The sequence below is a fragment of the Mobula birostris genome, chromosome 23, assembly GCF_030028105.1.
Source record: "Mobula birostris isolate sMobBir1 chromosome 23, sMobBir1.hap1, whole genome shotgun sequence".
Lineage (NCBI taxonomy): Eukaryota > Metazoa > Chordata > Chondrichthyes > Myliobatiformes > Myliobatidae > Mobula > Mobula birostris.
This window is the reverse complement of record NC_092392.1, coordinates 18,267,324-18,288,346: the sequence shown is the minus strand read 5'-3', so window position 1 is coordinate 18,288,346 and position 21,023 is coordinate 18,267,324. Positions and strand designations below refer to the sequence as shown.

Below are 21,023 nucleotides of genomic sequence, written 5' to 3'. Positions count from 1 at the left end.
TGGACACAACCTTAAACGTAGTGTGCAGTGGTCTTGAAGTCAAATTTCAAAAGTTCCAAGGTTCATTTATTATCGAAGTATGTATTCAGTATACAACTCTGAGATTTGTCTTCTCCAGATAGCTATGAAACAAAGAAAAAACATGGAAGTCGTTCAAAGATGAAACCTAACCACTGGACAAAAAATGTAACAAGAAAATCAACCCCCAAACCCCCTCCGTTACATAGCAAAAGGCGAAAGAACAGAATATAAAAATCACAAGACTGAAAAAGTCCACATCTCATAAACACAATAGTCCATCCATAAATGCAGATCCTCGGTAACATCCTCTGACATCATCGAACGCAGAGGCCTATGTGCTGGTCACAGCAAGCCGCCAGACAGACTTCTTCTCTGGTAGCAGAGCGATCTCATCAGTGATCAAAAGGCAGCCAGCTGGCACTGAACCCTCGCTCGCCTTCCACACTCACCTTGTTTCAGTCTTCCTCAATGTTTCATTCTGTAATTAACGGACATTTAATCAGCAAAATGGAGTTGAACACCGTCTCCTCTTCTTTTACAGAGAAATTTTTTTTTGAGTGGAAAGAGGATGTTCAGATCATGTGTCAAAACTGATACACTTAGGAATAGCACCCTTGGGGATAAGGATCAAGTTATTTGGGGCTGAATTTTTAAGAGAGCTGAAGTTTACGATGTGGTTCCTGTGGAAAAGTAGCTTGAAAAATTACTGGAATCTTGCATATTGTAAATTGATTTTATGCTTAAATGGAATGAAACTTGAAATGCAGTTGCACTGTTGGTGTATGTGTTAAGACCATGATGAGGATAACATTTGGTGTCTTATGTCAGAATGAGAATATGTAATCAGGATCAGGATTGTTTGTGGGGATCTACCACACCATCCGAGAAAGGCAAGAGGATTTGGAATGGAACAAAGGTGGCTGTATTGGTTATTCTCCATCATTTTGAATACTTTTATTACCTATTGTTAGTGATTGTACATTTAGAAGAACCATCATGGTAACAGAATCTTAGTTTTTCTTCCCTGTTGTAAAGTAATGGCGTAGAACTAGTTTTGTTGCTCCAATTCAGAATCAACAATCTCATTGCTCATTACTTCCTTCTTCTTCGCTTGTGGGTGGTGAGGGTTATTCCTTAAATTATTAGTGGTGTTTACCACTTACCCCATGGAATCTTATTTATTTGTTTATTTATTGAGATACAGCTTGGAAACTTGGCCTGACATCAAAAACTTTCCACGACACATCTATAGATGTTTGCACTGATTGGCTGCATTACCCCTGGTATGGAAACACCAATGCCTTTGAACGGAAAATCCTACAGAAGGTGGCAGAGTCAGCTCAGTACATCATGGATACAGCCCTTCCAGCTATTGAACACATCTACATAAAACGCTGTCGTAGGAAAGCAGCATCCATCATCAAAGATCCTCACCACCCAGGCCATGCTCCTTTCTTGCTGTTGCCATCAGGTAGAAGGCACAGGTGCCTCAGAACTCACACCACCAGGTTCAAGAACAGTTACTACCCCTGAATCTTCAGGCTGTTGAACAAAAGGGGATAACTACGCTCACTTGAGATGTTCCCACAATCAATTTAAGGACTCTTTATCTTGTTATTTCATGCTTTTGCTATTTATTTATATTTGCATTTGCACAGGTTGTTGTCTTCTGTGCTTGACTTGCTCTGTACTGACCCTGTCATAGTTGCTATTCTGTAGATTTGCTGAGTATGCCCGCAGGAAAAATAATCTCAGGGTCATATGCAGTTACAAGTATGTACTCTGATAATAAATTTTACTTTGAACTTTGGAACAGGCCCTTCTGGCCCTTTGAGCCACACTGCCCAGCAACTCCGATTGAACCCTAGCCTAATCACATGACAATTCATAATGACTAATTAACCTACCAACTGGTGTGTATTTATTTGGAATATGGTAGCAAACTGGAGCACCCAAAAGAACAAGAATCAGAATCAGAATCAGGTTTATTATCACCGGCATGTGACGTGAAATTTGTTAACTTAGCAGCAGCAGTTCAATGCAATACGTAATACAGAAGAAAAAAGTATTAAAAAAAAACTAAATCAATTACAGTATATGTATATTGAATAGATTAAAAGTCGTGCAAAGACAGAAATTATATATATAAAAAAAATGAGGCAACGTTCATGGGTCCATTCAGGAATCGGATGGCAGAGGGGAAAAAGCTGTTCCTGAATCGCTGAGTGTGTGCCTTCAGGCTTCTATATCTTCTACTGAAGCGGCCATTGGGAGAACGTACAGACTCCTTACAGCCAGTGGCAGGAAACAAGCCTGGGCCGCTGCTACTGCAAAGATAACGTTAGAAACTGAGCTCAATAGTCTGTGTGTTATCTCCCAGTCATAAAGCAATAAATATGGGAATTACTGTTGTGTTATGAATCAGCTGTTTGCTCTGAAACCAGGACAACTCCAGGTCAATGGTTCAGGAGCACTCAGTGAATCCAGTTGATTCATTCACATCAGGTGCGTGTTTCAGGGAGGAGAGTTGTAAATGGCACATGAGAAGGGCCAGCGCAGTAGCAGAACACGCGGGTTCAATTCCGCCACTGTCTGTAACGAAATGGCCCATCCTCCCCGTGACTGCTTGGGCTCCCTCTGGGTGCTCCAGTTTCCTCCAGGGTTAGATCAGATTAGATTCAACTTTATTGTCATTGTGCCGCGTACAGATACAAAGCCAATGAAATGTATTTGGCATCTGACCAGAAATGCAAAGAATAGTGTTATTTACAAAATAACTGCGAATTAAAAAAGTACTACAGTACACAAATATAAAAGTACAGAGACGTACAATATGGGTGCGATACTATTTAGCGCTGTGATGTGAGGTTCATCAGTGTCACAGCCTCAGGGAAGAAGCTCTTCCTGTGTCTGCTGGTGCGGGAGCGGAGGCTCCTGTAGCGCCTACCGGATGGGAAGAGAGTAAAAAGTCCATGGTTAGAGTGAGATGCATCCTTGATAATGCTTTTCGCCCTGCCCAGGCAGCGTTTATGGTAGGTGTTCTCAATGGTGGGCAATTGGGTGCCGATAATCTGCTGGGCAGTTTTCACCACACGCTAGAGTGCTTTGGGGTTAATTGATAATTGTAATTGGGCAGTGCGGGCTTGTTGGACCAGAAAGGCCTGTAACTGTGCAGAATCTCTAAATAACAATGTGGATGTGAGTGGCTGCCAGTTAAATCCACTTGAGGTATAAACCTTGTGCAAATGAGCACCCTTTCAGAAGCATATACCACATTCCCTTTGTATAATGAATCTTGTTGACCACTGTCCATCAGGATTTATCTTGCTCCTATAAATTAATGCTACTGAGCAAGTTATTCTAGAGTTTATAGCAAATTTTTTGTCAGCATTGAGTGTTTGGTAGTTTGTGCATGTCAATTTTGATTTAAAGTACCCGGCAGTCTGCCATGCAAGCACATTAGTGCGGATCTTAATAATGACAAAATCTTGTATAATTCTGGTCCAGAGGTACCTCCATTTAAATGCTTTGTTAGATGAACTAAGGATTAGTTTATTAGATGACATGCTGCTTTTAATACTGACAGACTGTTCACAGTGCAGCAACAATGAGGATACTTGTAGACAGAATAGACAGAAATTGCCAGGATCTGTTCTGAAGAGTCTATATTAAACACAGGAGATTCTGCAGGTGCTGGAAATCCAAAGTAACACACACAAAAATTCTGGAGGAACTCAGCATGTCAGGCAGCATCTATGGAGAGAAATAAAGAGTCGGTGTTTCGGTCTGAGCTCTTTCATCAGTCCTGCGTTGATTTGGAGTATTAACTCTGTTTTGCTTTCCATAAATGTTGTCTGACCTGCTGGAGAATGTATAAGCAGCTGAATTGTGGAACAGGAGAAGGCCGCTTTTGAGGCCTTGATCTTATTTTGCCATTCACTAAGACCGTAAGACCATAAGCTATAGGAGCAGAATTAGGCCATTTAGCCCATCATGTCTGCTCTGCCATTTCATCAAGGCTGATCCAATTTTCCTCTCAATCTCCTGCCTTCTCCCCACATCCCTTCATGCCCTGCCCAATCAAGAACCAATCAACTTTTGCCTCAAATACACATAAAGCCTTGGCCTCTGTATGTGCCTGTGGTAAAGAATTACAATTTCTTTAGCCACCTCGTTCAGAACCCTGTCCATCTGGTCCAGGTTACTTATCCACCTTCAGACCTTTCAGTTTCTCAAGAACCTTCTCTCTAGTTATGGTAACTTCACACACTTCATGCCCCCTGACACCTGGAACTTCCACCATACTGCTAGTCTCTTCCACAGTGAAGACTGATGCTGAATACTTACTCAGTTCATCTGCCATTTCATTGTCCCCCATTACTACCTCGTTTTCCAGTGGTCCTGTATCCACTCTCGCCTCTCTTTTACACTTCATGTATCTGAAGAAACTTTTGGTATCCTCTTTAATATCATTGGCTAACTTACTTTCATATTCCATCTTTATCTTTTTAATGACTGTATTAGTTGCCTTCTGTTGGCTTTTAAAAGTTTCTTAATCCTCTAACTTCCCACTTAATTTTGCTCTATTATATGCCCTCTCATTGGCTTTTATGTTGGCTTCTCATGTTAGCTATGGCTGTGTCATCTTTTCTTTGGAATACTTCTTCCTTTTGGGGCTGTATATATATCCTGTGCCTTCCCAATTGCTTCCAGAAATTCCAGTCATTGCTGCTCTGCTGTCATCCCTGCCAGTGTTTTTTTTTCCAATCAGATCTGACCAACTCCTCTCTCAAACTTTGGAACTCTGTAAGATTATGATTGATCTGAGTGTTGGCTTAATTCCATATTTTCACCTGTTCTGTCAGTTCCGGGTGGGTTGCCAAAATAGTAGAGAAACTGCTCCCAGTTCTGAGCACTGACCTGGATTCACCACACTGGTCTGGGTACAACCCTGCAACCCACAATGTCTGCCCTGCTTGTTCCTCCACCAGCCCTGAGAGAGGACCTCTCCATACTGAGCTGCAGGAATGCCAGGGGTTCATGGCAAATTCCTGGCATGGCAGTGTGTGGCTGGAGTGCAACCTTTTTCAAAGTACAAAGGACATGTACCTGTGAATGTTCAGACTAAAGAATTAGGAACGAGGTAATAAATCAGCACTCAACAGAGAAGAGCTAATTTAGCTAACAGTGCTCTGTATGTTTGTTAATTATTCTGTGATAATTGGCATTTAAATTATTCCTTTGCTATTTATTTAAAAATAATTCATTTCACTGTGAGCTTTGAGCACACAGCAGGTGAACAGTGTATATATTACGCAAACACGAGGAAATCTGCAGATGCTGGAAATCCAAGCAACGCACATAAAAATTGCTGGTGAACACAGCAGGCCAGGCAGTAGCTACAGGAAGAGGTACAGTCGACGTTTCGGGCCGAGACCCTTCGTCAGACCCAACTGAAAGAAGAGATAGTAAGACATATGGAGTGTATATGTTATGCTGGTTGAGGTCAATATTCAGCAGGATCGAATAAATTTTAAAAATATCTTCATGAGACAGGCAGTCAAAAAGTCGGAAGTTGATGAGGAAGAATTCAAGCAAGCTGTAGACTGTTGAATCAAGAAGTATACAAGTCTTTTTGTATATTGATTATTGTTTCTTTTCTTTGTTTCAGGATAATGATGTGGTGTACTACAATGCAAAGGATGATCTGATGAGTGTAAGTATGATCAGTCAGTTATAAACCATCAGTGGTCTCACTCTTCCCATTTAGGGCCTCTGATTTGATCGGTACCAGCATTTCCAGAGGAAATAACTAGTTATTGACTTGATTGAAGTTTTTTGTGGAATATTCTGCTACTCCTGGATGTGATGCCAAGGGAGCTTAAATTCCTGAGAGGACCTGAGTAGTGAATGCTTATCTTTCACAGAACAAAAACAATTTAAAAAAAAAACAAGTACTTAATCAATTCCAGCATTTGCCCACTGGTGGGGAGATTGCCTTTTTGTTTATTACCAGACGTGCTGTTTTGGAGTGATGTAGATAGCTTGCATAGGAGGTTGAGGAATTGTGGGTGCAGTTGCTCGACATTGTTATTGCATCAGTTCTAACTGTTTATGCCCATATGTGGATCCCTACATCCCTGCTCGTTATGATGCCCCGAGGCTAAAGAGCAGAGCACATGTACTCGCTCCAATTAAGTGGATACAAAGCAGACATAAAAATAAATTGAGAGTTTTGGATCCTACTGAGATTTGTCAGGATCCCAGTGCGTCACCACTGCCTCTTGGAATGTTGCTGTCAGAAACGTAACATTCCTCTGACAACTTGCATTTAAAACTTATTTTCATTTTACACTCTTCCATGTTCTTCAGCATGATCTGGGCAGTAGGCATAAAATTGAAACAATAAGTCGTATATAAAAGGAAATATTTATATGAATTTGCTTTCCTAAGACCCAATTATTCAGAAGCATTACACTCTCCTTTTCTTATTTTTAAGCTCTGATCTATGTTTAAAATGATGGGCAGGATATTTATATAAGTAATGGATAATGACAAAATTGGTATAATTTAGGAGTTTCTGGATAATGGCTCTGTAGGGAATTCCACCCCGACCAAGTATGGTTGATGTATTCGTAACATTAATTGAGTTCTGCAATAAGTCTCCTTGTTCCTTAGCAAATGATAATGATATGATAACTGCATGCATAAGTGATTTTCTTCAGTAACAGTGTTCATTATTACAGGTGTTAAAGCAAGACCAAGGATTCAAGAGGTTCCAGGTTATGTGGATTTATTAGATCGTAGATCTGATGAATTTAGATTACAACTAGATATAGAACTGTTGAAAGATGAAACAGCCTGAAGTTTTTGTTTAATTTAGTTCTGAAGTGTTTCCCAAAATATTTTAATAATTTTGAAAGAGCTGCATTCCTTTTTGCCATTCCAAAATCACTTTCCGATTAGTTTTCCCTCTCCAATCTTGGAGGTACCATCTCTCGCTTAGATTTTGTTTCCATGGATTCCGCCACGTCATTCTTGTGGTTATCCAGCTATTTGACCTTGAGAGGCGTCATGTCAGTCCCAGTCTGGTTGGCTACAGCAAATGGACTTGTTGGCTAGCCCAGAGACTATACCTACACCAAGGAATCAGGCTTGGCAGCTGTAGGAATGCTGGGAATTTGGGGGGTATTTTAATCATAATTTGTACATTTAATTGACAAAATTAAATTAATTCTGGAATGCAGCTCATTTGTGAAGGGACACAACAAATTCCAAAATATCTTTGTTTTGAATCACTTAAGAACGTGCTAACATTAAACATCAGCATGTGTGACAAACACAGTAATAAAAGAAAATTGGAGGGCTTTTCCTCCACTTTTCACTGTTTTGGGAAGCAACTTAGAATTAACTGAAGAAGAAAAACTGTCAGGTTTTGCAGCTTTAGGAAAAACAACTGCATAGATTTAGTTGTTTTTGTGATCACTTGGCTGCATTTTCAAATTGTATATTTTTTAATATCCATTTCAATGATTAACTATAAAAAATTTATTTTACCAACATGTTTGTACTTTTATCATTTCTGAAAATACTCCCTTGTAAATACCAACTTTTTCGACAGCAATGTCTCATGATTTTGGTTCAATAAAATATCCATTCCTGCCATAAAATATGTTACCATTTTGGAGGATTACCATGGCAATTGGTTTTCAGCGATGGCAGATGGTTCTCCATTGTCTTATAAGATGCTAAGGGCAGAAAACAACAGCACTCTTTTGCCCAAATCCAAAATTGTTGAAGGAGGTTTTAAAAAGGGAGCAGCATGATAGTGTAGTGGTTAGCGTAATGCTATTATGGACTGGGTTCAATTCCTACCACTGCCTGTTATGATTTCATACGTTCTCCCCATTAACATGTGTGTTTCCTTCAGTTGCTCCAGTTTCTTCCCGTGAGGAACTGGTTAACCACAGCTTAAAACTGATTCCCAGACACTATCTCTAACATCTAACTCCTATGAAGAGGTCATATTGCAAAAGTTATCTTTTGTTATTTAAGCATACAGATTTTAGCAAGCCATTGTGATAAGAGTCACATTATGATGTCACATCTTGCCAAAAAAACCTGCAGTCAATTTGCTATAGGGTCTTCTGAACTACAGTGCAGAAGGCCTTTTACTGGAAGATGTTTTTCAAACCGTAAGCCAAGCTTGAAGTCATTATATGACTGTTGCTTTTGGCTTACAAGCTGTCTGTGAAAGGGATCTTAGAAAAAGAATCCTTAAAAAAAGATTCCTTTTTGGTTCCTGTTGGTTTCATCTATTGATGCTCACTGATTTTCCTGCAATCATTGTTTGTAGTCTATTACGTAGATATGATTTAATTTAAATAGAATGTTTAAAGCAATCTGTAGAAGTGCAAAAAATGATAGCAGGTGTCTGTCATATACTACACCGGGTCTATACCCAAGTAAGTACTCCATTTAAACCTTATTCAACCACCTTTACTGATATAACCTTCAATTCCCTTCTTCAGTACAGTTCAAGCCAACAAATTTCACCATATGCTTTCACAATTAGTCGCAGACTCCTGATAAATACATTTCCTCTATCCAACATTGATAACCTCTTCTCCATTGGAAACATAAGGGGTCAGTTTTGCTTTGGGCCGCATAGGAGTGATTCTCTAAAGAACGCCAGGTGAAATGCCTTGTGCAGCCCTCTGTGGGATTCTGCTCAGAATCAGCTCATGGTCATGTCTGCATTTTAATCCACAGTCTCCCACCATGATAAGGCCTGGGGAATTGGTGGTCCAAGTAATGAGGGAAATTTGACTTTGAGCTAAAGGTGGAAAATGGCATTGGGCGACACTCTTCTCCAGTGATTAATGAAGAATTGTACCTGTACATTGTATAATGGGTGATGGTTTGCAGGGACACTAATCCCTGTGATTGCTGCCGGCTCTAATACTTAGCCCATCTCATTGAAGCAGCCAGTTCAACAGAAGAGATCAAGACTATTCATATGGATTTCTGGGCTTTTCAGTGTTTGCCTACCTGGTAGCCTTTTTAACATGAGCTGGAACAGCACCTTATCCCCAGGATAAGCCCTAGTCCTGTGTTTATGGCCCTGAATTCAGAAACCCATATCAATGCAAGAACACGGCATGATAATGTCAATGTTATGTACCCAAAAGCCCCTGTCTAAGCAAAACTGTAGTGTGAATGGCCCCGAAATAATTGACCTTGGTGCCCTATGCATGCATTGAAGTGTCAATAGATTTTTGCAGTGGTCTCCAGCTGGAGCTATCATCAATACATAAAAATGACAGTCTGTATGTGAGTTTCTAGTTTTCCATAATTTCAAACATCTATCACTTCATCATCCAATTTCCCCTTTCAAGTGTTTCAATCTTTCCTAATAGCTATAATCTTCGTGCAGTAAGCTTTCTTTAGCTGCTCTCCAACACCTCTACTATGATATAGGGACCAGAACAGTACATAGTACTCAAAGAATGGTCCAGCTAAGATTCAAGTATACATTTCAGTACAACTTCTGTACTTTTCAACAATATCCCCTGAAATAAGCCCTGCTGTTTGGCTTCAATTTTAATAACCTTATTAACTGAATTGATTCTTAGTGATTTGTGTATTTGTGCTTCCATGTCCCTTTATTAATCTATCTTATTCCAAATAAAATGTGACCCCCTTATTTTCCATTATAAAGTGCAATACATCACGTTTTTCTATGCTGCAATTTACATCAATTTTATGTCCATTTCACAATGTTTCCTCCTCAGTTTTGTCTAGCATCCCATTTTGATGTATAAGCTATTAAATTGTGTTATTCATTTTAAATGTGATGATTAAATTTATCAAGGTTCAAAGTAAATTTATTGTCATGCGATATATACGTCACCATCTACAAGCCCAAGTTTGGTTTTTTGCGGGCATTCACAATAGATACAAAGAAACACCAAAGAATCAATGAAAACCTGCACAAAACAAGATGGACAAACAACTCGTGCGAAAGACAGCACACTGTGCAAATAAAAAGTTAATAATAATAAATAGATAACCAGTAAATATTGAAAACATGAGATGAATAGTTTTGGAAAGTGAGTCCATAGGTTGTAGGAACAGTTCATTGTTGGTGTTAATGAAGTTGGGTGAAGTTATCCACTCTGGTTCAAGATCCTGATGGTTGAAGGGTAATAACTGTTCCTGAACCTGATGGTGTGGGTCCTGAGGCTCCTGTACCTCCTTCCTGATGGTTGCAACAAGAAGAGAGCATGGTCTGGGTAGTGGTTCCTTGATGATGGACGCTGTTTTCCTGTGACAGCACTCCTTATAGATGTGCTCAGTGGTGGGGAGTGCTTTACCCGTGCTGGTCTGTGCCGTATTCAGTACCTTTTGAAGGATTTTCTTTTCAAGGGCATTGTTGTTCCCATACCAGCTGTGATACAACTAGTCAGTATACTCTCCACCGCACATCATAGAAGTTTGTCAAAGTCTTAGGTGACATTTTGAATCTTTGCAAGCTTTGCAAAAGAAAGTAGATGTGCTGTTGTGTTTTCTTTGTAATGGCACTTGCGTGCTCTGAAATGAGCAGAGAATTTAATGTTGCTGACCCTCTCCACCTCTGATTCCCCCAATGAGGACTGGCTCATGGACCTCTGGTTTCCTTTGCTGTAGTCAATAATGAGCTTCTTGGACTTGCTGACATTGAATGAGAGGTTGTTGTTGTGGCACCGCTCAGCCTGATTTTCAATCTCTCTCCTATATGCTGATTCCATAAGACCAGAAGACAGGAGCAGAATTAGGTCATCTGGCCTATCGAGTCTGCTCCGCCATTCAATCATGGCTGATCCTTTTTATCTGCCTGCTCCTCAACCCCGGTTCCCGGCTTTCTCCCCGTAATCCTTGATGCCATGTCCAATCAAGAACCTATCAATCTCTGCCTTAATTACACGCAACAACCTGGCCCCCACCGCTGCATGTGGCAACAAATTCCACAAATTCACCACCTCCACATCTCTGTTTTGAAATGGTGGTCCTCTATCCTGAGACTGTGTCCTCTTGTCCTAGACTCTCCCACAATGGGAAGTATCCTTTCCAGATCTACTCTGTCTAGGCCTTTCAACAATCGAAAGGTTTCAATGAGATCCCCCCTCATCCTTCTGAATGCCAGCAAATACAGACCCAGAGCCATCAAATATTCCTCATATGATAACCCTTTCATTCCTGGAATCATCCTTGTGAACCTCTTCTGGATTCTCTCCAATGCCAGCACATCTTTTCTAAGATGATGGGCCCAAAACTGTTCACAATACTCAAGATGAGGCCTCACCAGTGCCTTATAAGGCCTCAGCATCACATCCTTGCTCTTGTATTCTAGACCTCTTGAAATGAATGCTAACATGGCATTTGCCTTCCTCACCACCGATTCAACTCGCAAATTAACCTTTAGGATGTTCTGCACAAAGACTCTCAAGTCCCTTTGCATCTCAGATTTTTGGATTTTCTCCCCATTTAGAAAATAGTCTGCACATTTATTTCTACTACCAAAGTGCATGACCATGCATTTTCCAACATTGCTTTTCATTTGTCACTTTCTTGCCCATTATCCTAATCTAAGTCCTTCTGCATCCTATCTGTTTCCTCAACACTACCTGCCCCTCCACCAATCTTCATATCATCTGCAAACTTGGCAACAAAGCCATCTATTCCATCATCAAAATCATTTATATACAGCATAAAAAGAAGTAGTCCCAATACTGACCCCTGCAGAACACCACTAGTCATTGGCAGCCAACCAGAAAAAGATCCTTTTATTACCACTCGCTGCCTCCTACCAATTAGCTAATACTCTAACCATGTTAGTAACTTTCCTGTAATACCATGGTCTCTTAACTTGGTAAGCAGCCTCATGTATGGCACCTTGTCAAAGGCCTTTTGAAAGGCCAAATATACAACATCCACTACATCCCCTTTATCTATCCTACTTGTAATCTTCTCAAAGAATTCCAGCAGGTTCATCAGACAGGATTTTCCCTGAAGGAAACCATGCTGACTTTGTACTAGCCTGTTCTGTGTCACCAAGTATTCCATTACCTCATCTTTAACAATTGACTCTTAACATCTTCCCAACCACTGAGGTCAGGCTAACTGGTCTATAATTTCCTTTCTGCTGCCTTCCTTCTTTTTTAAAGAGTGGAGTAATATTTGCAAATTTCCAGTCCTCTACCACCACGCCAGAGTCCAATGATTTTCGAAAGATCATTTCTAATGGCCACTACAATCTCTAACGCTACCTCTTTCAGAATCCCAGGGTCCAGTTCCTCTGGTCCGGTTGACTTATGTACCTTTAGGTCTTCCAGCTTTTTGAGCACCTTCTCTCTTGTAACAGTAACTGCATCCACTTCTCTTCCTTCACACACTACATCAGGCATATTGCTAGTGTCTTCCACAGTGAAAACTGATGCAAAATACTCATTTAGTTCATCAGCCATCTCGTTGTCCCCCGTTATTATTTCTCCTGCCTCATTTTCTAGTGGTTCTATATCCACTCTCATTTCACTTTTATTTTTAACATACTTGAAAAACTTTTACTATTCACTTTGATATTATTTGCTAGCTTGCTTTCATATTTCATCTTTTCCCTTCTAATGATTTTTTTAGTTGCTCTCTGTAGGTTTTTAAAAACTTCCCGATCCTCTATCTTCCCACTATTTTTTGCTTTGTTGTATGCACTTACTTTTGCTTTTATAATAGCTTTGACTTCCCTTGTCAGCCACGGTTGTACTATTTTACCATTTGAGTATTTCTTCATTTTTGGAATACACATGTCCTGCACCTTCCTCATCTTTCCCAGAAATGCATGCCATTGCTGCTCTGCTGGCATCCCTGCCAGCAGCTCCTTCCAATTTACTTTCCTTTCTCATACCACTGTAATTTCTCTTACTCCACTGAAATACGTCACCACTTTTGATTTGGCCAATGACGATCGTGTTGTCAGAAAGCCTAAATGTGGCATTGGAGCTGTGCTTACAGTATCAGTTATAAGAATGAAGCGAGTAGATCAGGGGGCGAATCATACAGCCTTGTGGTGCACCTGGGCTGATGGGGATTGTGGGGGAGATGCTGCTGATCATAACTGACTGGTGTCTGCGAGGGAGAAAATTGAAGATCCTGTTGCACAAGAAGGTATTGAGGCCTCGGACTGGAAGCTTATTGATTAGTTTTGAGGGATGATAGTATTGAATACTGAGCTGTAGTCAATGAAGAGCATCCTAATATATCTTCACTGTCCATATATTCCAGGGTTGAGTGAAGAGCCAACAAAATGGCATCTGCTATTGACCTGTTGTGAAGTTTCTCCTCAGACAGGAGTTGATATTAGATTAGATTAGATTAGATTATGAGGACACGCAGTCAGTCCCCTTTTATTGTCATTTAGTAATGCATGCATTAAGAAATGATACAATATTCCTCCGGTGTGATATCACAGAAACACAGGACAGACCAAGACTGAAAAACTAACAAAAACCGCATAATTATAACATATAGTTACAACAGTGCAACAATACCATAACTTGATGAAGAACAGGCCATGGCACAGTGAAAAAGTTCAAAGTCTCTCAAAAGTCCCACATCTCACGCAAATGGGAGAAGGAAGAATATTCTCCCTGCCATGCCCGACTACAGTCTGACTCTGAGTCATCCGAAAACTTCGATCTTCGATTAGCCCTCTGACACCGAGTACCGAGCACCATCTCTGCCAAACGCTTCGACCTCAGCCTCGGTCGCCAGCAGCAGGCAAAGCCGGGGATTTTGAGGTCTTCCGTCCGGAGATTCTGGATCGCACAGTAGCAGTGGCAGCGAACCGGGCATTTCAGAAATTTATCCAGATGTTCCTCTGCTTCTCACATCTGTCCCCATCAAATCAGAATTGTGCACGGCATCTTACTTACAAATACGATACTTCACCGGAGAGCTGCGCGCGCTGCGTCGCGCCGCCATCTTCTCCTCCCGCCTCTGTTTCATATGTTTCATTGCCAACTTCTTAAAGCACTTCATCACCATGGATGTGAATGCTACTGGACTATAGTCACTGAGGCAGGTTACCACATTCTTCTTGGGCACTGGTATGATTGAAGCCTGTTTGAAGAAGAAGGGTACCTCAGACTGCGGAAGCGAAAGGTTAGAGATCCTCAAGGGTGGTAATCTCAGGATTGCTACCTGTGCTAGGTGCCAGTGAGGGTAGGAATAGGATGCTCTGGAGGAGGAACAAGTGGCTGGGGAACTGGTGTAGGGGGCAGGGTTTCAGATTTCAGGATCATTGGGGCCTCTTCTGGGGCAGGTGGGACCTGTACAAGAGAGACGGGTTACACTTGAACCACAGGGGGACCAATATCCTTTCAGGGAGGTTTGTTAGTGCTATTGGGGAGGCTTTAAACTAGATTTGCAGGGGGATGGGAACCAGAGTGCCAGAGCTGACAGTGTGGCTGGGGTGAAAATAAATGATATTGAAAGTTTAAGCAAATCCGCTGATAGAAAGGTTGTGAGTGGTGGTAAAAATCTTCTGAGGTGTATATATTTCAATGCTAGGAGTATTGCGGGGAAAGCGGATGAGTTGAGGGCGTGGATTGACACGTGGAATTATGATGTTGTAGCAATTAGAGAAACTTGGCTACAGGAGGGGCAGGACTGGCAGCTTAATATTCCAGGGTTCCGATGTTTCAGATGTGATCGAGGCAGAGGAATGAAAGGTGGGGGAGTAGCATTGCTTGTTAGGGAAAATATTACAGCAGCGCTCAGGCAGGACAGATTAGAGGGCTTGTCCACTGAGTCCTTATGGGTGGAGCTGAGAAACAGGAAAGGTATGGCCACATTAGTGGGATTGTATTACAGACCACCCAATAGTCAACGAGACTTGGAAGAGCAAATCTGCAGAGAGATAGCAGGCAACTGCAGAAAACATAAAGTTGTGGTGGTAGGGGATATAATTTTCCATACATTGATTGGGACTCCCATACTGTTAGGGGTCTAGATGGTTTAGAGTTTGTAAAATGTGTTCAGGAAAGTTTTCTAAATCAGTATACAGAGGGACCAACTAGAGGGGATGCAATATTGGATCTCCTGTTAGGAAACGAATTAGGGCAAGTGACAGAAGTCTGTGTAGGGGAGCACTTTGGTTCCAGTGATCATAACACCATTAGTTTCAATTTGATCATGGACAAGGATAGATCTGGTCCTAGGGTTGAGGTTCTGAACTGGAAGAAGGCCAAATTTGAAGAAATGAGAAAGGATCTAAAAAGCGTGGATTGGGACAGGCTGTTCTCTGGCAAAGATGTGATTGGTAGGTGGGAGGCCTTCAAAGGGGAAATCTTGAGAGTGCAGAGTTTGTATGTTCCTGTCAGGATTAAAGGCAAATTGAATAGGAATAAGGAACCTTGGTTCTCAAGGGATATTGCAATTCTGATAAAGAAGAAGAGGGAGTTGTATGAAATGTATAGGAAACGGGGGGTAAATCAGGTGCTTGAGGAGTATAAGAAGTGCAAGAAAATACTTAAGAAAGAAATCAGGAGGGCAAAAAGAAGACATGAGGTTGCCTTGGCAGTCAAAGTGAAGGATAATCCAAAGAGCTTTTACAAGTATATTAAGAGCAAAAGGATTGTAAGGGATAAAATGGGTCCTCTTGAAGATCAGAGTGGTCGGCTTTGTGCAGAACCAAAGGAAATGGGGGAGATCTTAAATAGGTTTTTTGCGTCTGTATTTACTAAGGAAGCTGGCATGAAATCTATGGAATTGAGGGAATCAAGTAGTGAGACCATGGAAACTGTACAGATTGAAAAGGAGGAGGTGCTTGCTGTCTTGAGGAAAATTAAAGTGGATAAATCCCCGGGACCTGACAGAGTGTTCCCTCGGACCTTGAAGGAGACTAGTGTTGAAATTGCGGGGGCCCTGGCAGAAATATTTAAAATGTCGCTGTCTACGGGTGAAGTGCCGGAGGATTGGAGAGTGGTTCATGTTGTTCCGTTGTTTAAAAGAGGATCGAAAAGTAATCCGGGAAATTATAGGCCGGTGAGTTTAACGTCAGTAGTAGGTAAGTTATTGGAGGAAGTACTAAGAGACAGAATCTACAAGCATTTGGATAGACAGGGGCTTATTAGGGAGAGTCAACATGGCTTTGTGCTGGGTAGGTCATGTTTGACCAATCTGTTGGAGTTTTTCGAGGAGGTTACCAGGAAAGTGGATGAAGGGAAGGCAGTGGATATTGTCTACATGGACTTCAGTAAGGCCTTTGACAAGGTCCCGCATGGGAGGTTAGTTAGGAAAATTCAGTCGCTAGGTATACATGGAGAGGTGGTAAATTGGATTAGACATTGGCTCGATGGAAGAAGCCAGAGAGTGATGGTAGAGAATTGCTTCTCTGAGTGGAGGCCTGTGACTAGTGGTGTGCCACAGGGATCAGTGCTGGGTCCATTGTTATTTGTCATCTATATTAATGATCTGGATGATAATGTGGTAAATTGGATCAGCAAGTTTGCTGATGATACAAAGATTGGAGGTGTAGTAGACAGTGAGGAAGGTTTTCAGAGCCTGCAGAGGGACTTGAACCATCTGGAAAAATGGGCTGAAAAATGGCAGATGGAGTTTAATACTGACAAGTGTGAGGTATTGCACGTTGGAAGGACAAACCAAGGTAGAACATACAGGGTTAATGGTAAGGCACTGAGGAGTGCGGTGGAACAGAGGGATCTGGGAATACAGATACAAAATTCCCTAAAAGTGTCGTCACAGGTAGATAGGGCCGTAAAGAGAGCTTTTGGTACATTGGCCTTTATTAATCGAAGTATTGAGTATAAGAGCTGGAATGTTATGATGAGGTTGTATAAGGCATTGGTGAGGCCGAATCTGGAGTATTGTGTTCAGTTTTGGTCACCAAATTACAGGAAGGATATAAATGAGGTTGAAAGAGTGCAGAGAAGGTTTACAAGGATGTTGCCGGGACTTGAGAAACTCAGTTACAGAGAAAGATTGAATAGGTTAGGACTTTATTCCCTGGAGCGTAGAAGAATGAGGGGAGATTTGATAGAGCTATATAAAATTATGATGGGTATAGATAGAGTGAATGCAAGCAGGCTTTTTCCACTGAGGCAAGGGGAGAAAAAAACCAGAGGACATGAGTTAAGGGTGAAGGGGGAAAAGTTTAAAGGGAACATTAGGGGGGGCTTCTTCACACAGAGAGTGGTGGTTGTATGGAATGAGCTGCCAGACGAGGTGGTAAATGCGGGTTCTTTTTTAACATTTAAGAATAAATTGGACAGATACATGGATGGGAGGTGTATGGAGGGATATGGTCTGTGTGCAGGTCAGTGGGACTAGGCAGAAAATGGTTTGGCACAGCCAAGAAGGGCCAAAGGGCCTGTTTCTGTGCTGTAGTTTCTATGGTTCTATATGAGTGACTTCAGCCAGTTGATCAGGACCTGTTTTCGGTACTTGGCCATGTAGTGTGTGGGCCAGATGCTTTCTGTGGGTTCACCCTCCTGAAGGATGCTCTTATATCAGCCTCAGAGACTGAAATTACAAGGCGGTTGGGGGTTGTGAGAGCTTGTGAAGGTGCCTCCATGTTCTGATGGTCAAAGCAAGCAGAAAAGGCATTGAGCTCTTCTGGGAGTGAAACCCTGTTATCACATATGTCACTTGCTTTTACTTTGTGGGAGGAGATAGCATTCAAGCCCTGCCACAGTTGTCAAGCATCCTTCAATAATTCCAGTTTGGTCCAGAATTGCCACTTCGCATGTGAGATGGCTTTCCAGAGGCCGTACCTGGATTTACTGATGCAGCAGAGTGACACTTCTAATTTTTCTAGATTTAAATGCTGCCTTCAACACAATTGATCACAACATTCTCCAAGATCACCTTGAGAATTGTGTTGGCCTCTCTGGTAGTGCCCTTTATTGGTTTCGTTCATATATCTTTGAGCATTTTTTTTTCTTTCTTTTAAATCTTTTTATTGAATAAGTACGCAGAAGGTAAGCCATATAGGCACTAATACACTGTTAGAATATAATATATTACAGGAAATATTAATACAGAAAAAAATTAATACAAACAGTGTAATTTAAACATAAAATAACAAGGTAATATAATAGTATACTAATTTTTATATATATCAATAGAAAAAGAAAAAAAAAACCCCGAAAAAAACCCACCGTGCAACTAAACTAAAAAGCAAAGCAAAGCAATGGGCTAACTAGGAAACAAGTAGAGTTAAAGTACTTAAAATCACGTCCTCAAACCTGACCTCCATTTTGGTCCTGTCCTACTCTGGAAACTTTTTGGACAGACATTTTTAATATTATCTCAAAGGTATTGAATATAGATATCTCTCCTCATCCTATTACTGCTATCTTTGGATAACCTAAAATTTCCAGTAATCTTTCTCCTTCAGCCCGTAGAATGATTGCATTTCTTACTTTAATGGCGAAAAGATGTATTTTACAACATTGGAAAGAGACTAATGCTCCAACTACGTTTTTTTGGTTTTCCCAGACGATATTATGTTTAAATTTGGAGAAAATTAGAAGTAATCTTTATGATTCTTCAGTTAAATTGGATCAGACCTGGAGATCTTTTATTCAACATTTTCTTTAATGTAATTTTTTTTCTCTCGGTCCATATTTATATTCTCGTTTTTTTTTTAACTGTTTTTAATGGAGGTCGGGTTTGAGCATTTTTTTTTATATGTCTTGGTGACCAATTTTCCAAAGAGATGTAATGTGCTTTTTGGTGATGCTCAGGGAAGCTCTCTTGGTCACCTGCTCTTCCCTTATACATGGTCCCATTAGGAGACATCACTAGAGAGCATAAATTAGATTTCCACAGTTTTGCAGATGACAAATGATTGTATATCTCCATTGAGCCTGATGATGATAATATCCTATCTGCTCTGACTTCTGGCATGTCTGCAATAAACAAATGGATGAGCAATAATTTCCTAAAACTAAATGAAGTTAAAATGGAAATATTTTGGTTGGTCCCAAAGCCAAAAGAGATAAACTTAGTAAACTTGGGGACTTCGCTCCCCTTGTGAAACCAGAAGTAACAAGCTGGGTGTTATCCTTGATTCAGATTTGAGTTTTAAATCCCACGTGAAGAAAGGGACCAGTGCAGCATTTCTACACTTAAGAAATATTGCAAAGGTAGTCAATTTCTGCCATGTAATAATGCTGAACAAATAACTCATGCCTTTATACCAAATAGATTACTGCAATGCACTTTTAAACTGGCCTTCCAAAGCAATCTATTGAAAAACTTCAACTCATTCAGGATGCCACTGCTAGACCTTTAACCAAAACCAGGATGAGGGGACATATCACTCTCATACTAGCTACTCTGCATTGGCTTCCTGTATCTTTTAGAATTAGTTTTAAAGTTCTCTTACTTTACAAGAAAATCTGAAGATGGTAGAAATCCAAAGCACACAAAATGCTTTAGGAACTCAGCAGGTCAGGCAGCATCAATGAAAAAGAGTAAGCGTTCAACTTTTTGGGCCGAGACCCTTCTTCACGACTTGTTTTTAAAGCTCTTAATGATCTGGGACCAGAGTATATCACATAATTGTTTTTGTTTCATAATCCTGCTCGAGTCTCAGCTTTTCTACCACCGGTCTCTTAAATTAAACAATTTCCTTCAAAAGATAATTGGCAGATCAGCTACCCTCTTAAACAGTAGAATTGAATACCTAAGACTGTACGGGATGCTGACTCAGTTGACACTTTTAAATGACAACTCAAAGCCTATTTATTTAACCTTTTTAAGTAACAGCTTCTTGTCCTTCATTTTCATTTTTATTTTTTATTTTATTTTCATGTTTGTACTTTCATCCCATTGTAAAGCACGTTTATAATATAATTTTTATTGAGTTTTCAAAAAGAATACATGAAAAGATAAAATCTACCCTCCCCCCCTCCCCTTAACCCTCCCCCCCCCCCATATATAGTCCTACCTAAAAAGAAAGAAGAAAAAAAAAGAACCGCCTGGGTATTGGAAGGTTTCCACATGCTCCATGGGATTCAAAATAAATTTGGTATAATTATTCGTTACTTTCCCCAAGGGACCAAGATCTTTATCGGAGCACTTAAATATGCCATCCTATCTTTTGCAAATAAGGGCGCCAAATATTCAAAAATGTTACATATTTATCTCTTAAATTATAAGTAATTTTTTCGAGTGGAATAGAACTAGCCATTTCATTATTCCAACGATCCATACTTAAATACGAATCAGATTTCCAAGTAACTGCTATAGTCTTCTTAGCTACTGCCAATGCAATTTTCATAAATTCTTTCTGATATTTATTCAATTTAAGTTTCGGCTTTATCCCTTCAATATCACCTAATAGAAATAATACAGGGTTAAGTGGAAGCTGAGTTCCAGTAATTTGTTCCAATAAGACTCTTAAATTTATCCAAAAGGGTTGAATTTTAAAACAAGACCAAGTAGAATGTAAAAAAGTACCAATTTCTTGATTACACTGAAAGCGTTTATCGGATAGAGTTGAATTTAATCTATTTATTTTCTGTGGTGTAATATATAATTGGTGTAAAAAATTATATTGTACTAATCTAAGTCGAATATTTATTGTATTTGTCATACTGTCAAGACAGAGTCTTGACCAATTTGTTTCATCAATATTAATATTCAGATCTGTTTCCCATTTTTGCTTTGACTTATGGATTCCTTGTTTAATTGTCTGTTCTTGAATCAAATTATACATACAAGAAATAAATTTTTTAATTTTCCCTTTTTGAATTAAAGTTTCAATTTCATTAGGTTTTGGCAAAAACATTGTTTGACCCAGCTTACCTTTTAAGTAAGCCCTTAATTGAAGGTAACAAAAGAAAGTATTATTTGATATTTTATATTTATCCTTTAGTTGTTCAAATGACATCAATATACCTCGTTCATAACAATCTCCTATAAATTTAATCCCTTTT

At 40.1% G+C, this 21,023-nt stretch overlaps 1 protein-coding gene across 5 annotated transcripts in view; it reads left to right on the top strand.

Annotated features, from left to right (window-relative positions):
- LOC140186954 (voltage-dependent calcium channel subunit alpha-2/delta-1) overlaps positions 1-21,023 on the top strand; it is a 747,581-nt gene that overhangs the window by 308,123 nt on the left and 418,435 nt on the right. For 3 of the 5 annotated variants that reach the window (XM_072241810.1, XM_072241812.1, XM_072241808.1), the window contains exons 5-6: positions 5,693-5,737; positions 6,768-6,803. In XM_072241810.1, coding sequence (XP_072097911.1) covers positions 5,693-5,737; positions 6,768-6,803 — 81 coding nt within the window. The remainder of the gene's footprint in view (positions 1-5,692; positions 5,738-6,767; positions 6,804-21,023) is intronic. The other 2 variants (XM_072241811.1, XM_072241809.1) reach the window with 1 other exon arrangement.